This window comes from Astatotilapia calliptera, chromosome 14 (assembly GCF_964374335.1).
Source record: "Astatotilapia calliptera chromosome 14, fAstCal68.1, whole genome shotgun sequence".
NCBI classification, from domain to species: Eukaryota; Metazoa; Chordata; class Actinopteri; order Cichliformes; family Cichlidae; genus Astatotilapia; species Astatotilapia calliptera.
In genome coordinates this window covers 24,544,012-24,547,515 of record NC_137435.1, presented here as the reverse complement: position 1 = coordinate 24,547,515, position 3,504 = coordinate 24,544,012, and the positions used below count along the sequence as shown (strand labels likewise).

General features: G+C 35.4%; 1 protein-coding gene across 1 annotated transcript; it reads right to left on the bottom strand.

Annotated features, from left to right (window-relative positions):
• Window positions 1-560: 560 nt before the first annotated feature.
• Window positions 561-2,903, bottom strand: snrpd2 (small nuclear ribonucleoprotein D2 polypeptide). Its single transcript, XM_026192468.2, has 3 exons — window positions 2,742-2,903; window positions 1,713-1,892; window positions 561-1,007 (listed from the first exon to the last, which is right to left on the bottom strand). Coding segments are annotated over exons 1-3 (357 nt in total). The 5' UTR covers window positions 2,744-2,903; the 3' UTR covers window positions 561-832.
• Window positions 2,904-3,504: the final 601 nt, after the last annotated feature.

Here is a 3,504-nt window from a genome sequence, read left to right as displayed (position 1 = left end):
GCGTATGCGCTCGTCGATTAGTGAAGTTGAACTTTATAGTAACATCCGTCCAAACTGATACGTAAAATGGACTTTTAGGGACTTCCAAGTGGGCGGCAAAGATTAAAGTCACCTTTTTGTGTCAGAACAAGTCCTGTCTGTTTCTGAGTTCTGGCCCTGAATAATAAGCAAAGTTCTTTTTCTTTGTTGGTGAGACGTTATGTCACTGTAAATGTTATGGTTATTCAAGTTTATCACATCATCACTTTAATTACTGGTAAAGTTAAAGACCCAGTCAGATGTTTGTGTGAAAGCGTGCAGTGATTATTAAATTAATTCTTCAGTTGGAGCCAAAATGGTTTTTGAAGTCAGGGATGTTGATTTTTAGCCCAAGTGAACATAAATAGATGTACCAAATGTGATGAAGCTGAAATATTGAATTCTTGAGAATGGGATAAACAGACAATCTGAAAACATAAAACCATTGTTTTGTCAGAAAAATTAATAATATAAAGACTAGTCTACATTTGTGTAATGTAAACTACATACACTCTAAAAGCTATAAAAATATCTGCACAATGTTTTCATCTCTTCATCACTTTTATTATGAAAATGAAAAAGACAGAAAAGCTCCACAGACAAAGAAAAAAATTGGTCACTTTCGTGCCTAACATTTTAAATGACCGTCAAATGGGAGAAACATATTTTTGATGACATGTTTTCTGTCTTAATAGTGAATTCAGTGATCCAACATCAAAATCAAAACAAATAAGGTTACGGCAACTACAATCAATTGCCTTGAGAAAGTGTAAGAAAAAAAAAAAAAAAAGAATAGGTGAGCGGTTCAGAGAGTTCATTTTCCTGTGATCAGAGGATTTCTCAGCACCACGATGACAGAATCCCCCCTGAGGAACATTTTAGAAATGTAGCGGTCCTTATTTACGGGCTTCGACTTCTTCTTTCCCTTCCCGCTCTTCGGAACTTCTGTCCACATCTCCTTCACGTTCTCCAAGACCATGTTGCAATGCCTGAAATGCCGATGGTGATGTAATGTTAGTAATTTATAGAAAATAAATGCATACATAAATAAAAGCCCTGTGATCTTACTCAGGTACTCATACATATGCATTTACATGTTCTGTGATTTTTTTTAAATCTTTTGCAGTATCAGAAGAAATAATAAATAAATATCACACCTATAATGGAAAAAACAAAAAGTACTTTTTAGCTGCTACCTCATTCACAGTGGGTAGTTCTGCATGTTTTCAATTTCTATAACAGATTTTTCTGACGCAACACCAATAGGAGTTGGCATTTCCTCTGGGATTCAGCCGGCAGATCTTTCACTCATTAGGTGTGTAAACCAGCTAATTAAAATGATCAAATGTGCCTGAGGATTATGATGTTCCAGCTACATTATACAAGAATAACAAACTAAATGTGTTTGGTTATTTTTACCTTTGAGAGAGGGCAATATTTAATAACAAAGTAAAGGTGCTAAATGTGACTCCAATGGAGAAAAATAGGAAACGAGTGAATACTAAAAAGGGACCAAAGTGACGCGATAGCATGTTATCACCATTGGCTAGCAATAATAATGAAATAAAGGCTTAAATGTAAGAAAACAGACAAAAGAAACATGATAAAAAAAAACAACACACTAATATATACAAGTAAGTCTCACATTATACCCTCAAGAGTGTTAAATACTAAATAAGTGTCTGATTCAATACCTGTCAAAAGCCTTAACTCTTCCGAGCAGCTTCTTATTGTTGCGACAGTTTATGAGGACCTGCGTGTTGTTCTTCACTGACTGGGTGAGGACTGAGAGGGGGCCGGTGTTGAACTCCTCCTCCTCTCGCTTCTGAAGCTCTTCAGGGGTCATCTCTGACTTGGGCTTTGTTAAGAGGCTCCTGCAAATGAAACAATGAAACAACATCATAACAGTATCCTAATAAATGAGTGTGACAATGACAATGGCATATTTGAAGTAGTAAAGTAGCACTATTGGAGGTTTTCTGTTACTAAGATAAAACAAGACTTTATTGATCCTACAACAGGGAATTTTGTGCGTTGACACAGGTCAGGTACAGATAGCCCGATTATACATTTTGATGTTTTTTTTAATTATTATGACATTTCGCAAAAATTCATTCATTATTTGTTGTGTGACTACTTACTGAGAAAAGTTAAGTGGAAAACTTAAGCTGTACACAGTACACAAAGTAAAGTACCTCACTACACCTGTAAAAAAAATAGGTATTGGGCACAGAGATGCATTTATCAGACAACACGCTGAAGCTTAAACCTCGCCATTTAAAAGCTTCAGTGAGTCATATTTTGGGACATGTTTGGGGACCTTTATGCTAAACTATTTTAAAATAATAATTTTTACGTCACTAGACTGCCACAGGTCGCAATTATTTACCAGCATGAAAACGCACGCTCACACATTGTCTCTTGTTAGCATTTAGAAAACTAGCATTTACGCTATAGTCTGATTTCGGAATCAGTATTTTGAAACTTTACAACAAAGAAGACCAGATGTACGAACTACTTTGATATAACTACAACAAAACTGTAACACAGCTAGTTATGAAAAGGCAGAGCTCCGAAATCGTCTAAAAAGCATCAAGCTAACCGGCCCGGGTAGCAGAAAGGCTAACAATGTTAGCCTTTTAAATGCTCGCTATTAGCGGATTTCAGTGTCTGAAAGAATAACCAGTCTCTCATAACAGCAGCTGATCATCACAAACACTTACATGGTTTCTTTAGGTCGTTTTCAGCTCACTCTGTAACAATTCGGTCGTTTTCAGCTCGCTCTGCAACGATTCCGTTGGGCTCGCGTGGATCAAACTACTTCCGGGTCGTTTGAAGGCGCTTCAAAAACGCCGCTACAACTACCGGGTTACTACAGGCTCACTAAACGCTACAAAGAAGTCCATCTGAAACACACGTTTCCATCATTAATTGCATTATATTTTACATTTTATTCAATAGACTGCTTCTAAAAGCTGACTAGATATGATTTTATTATTCTACTCCGGTGATCTATCCTGTTCACAAAGTAATGACACATTAATTGCTGAATTTTAAGAGGTAAGACAGAAATATTTGTTTTTAGTCCAGAAAATCAGAGACAGAATATTTTTTTTGGATAATCAGTTTTTGTAATCACATACTTTGATAAGAGTCCTCACACATACATGAAGATTTAAACATATTACTCCAGTGCCGAAGTCACTTCATTGGCTCCCAGTTGAGTACAGGATAAACTATAAATCTTTCTATTAGTTGATAAAGCTTTCAATGGTTTTAACTTTTATGGTAAACCCATGAGATTACGCGTAGTAAAATATGGTATATACATATAAAATTGACATTGCTGTTAACATATTAAATACAGGATAAATTCTTATGTAAGCATGCTCAAATTGTCTTTCAGTTTGAAAGCATAATTTTACTTATTATTTTACTTATTATAGGGAATAGAGCAATTTTACACTGTGGTAATTTTATGTTTTT

Excerpts from the sequence above, each read along its gene's own strand:
- snrpd2 (XM_026192468.2), bottom strand. Across the intron at positions 1,008-1,712 it reads AGAGTTAAGGCTTTTGACAG|GCATTGCAACATGGTCTTGG; the intron begins GTATTGAATCAG and ends TCGGCATTTCAG.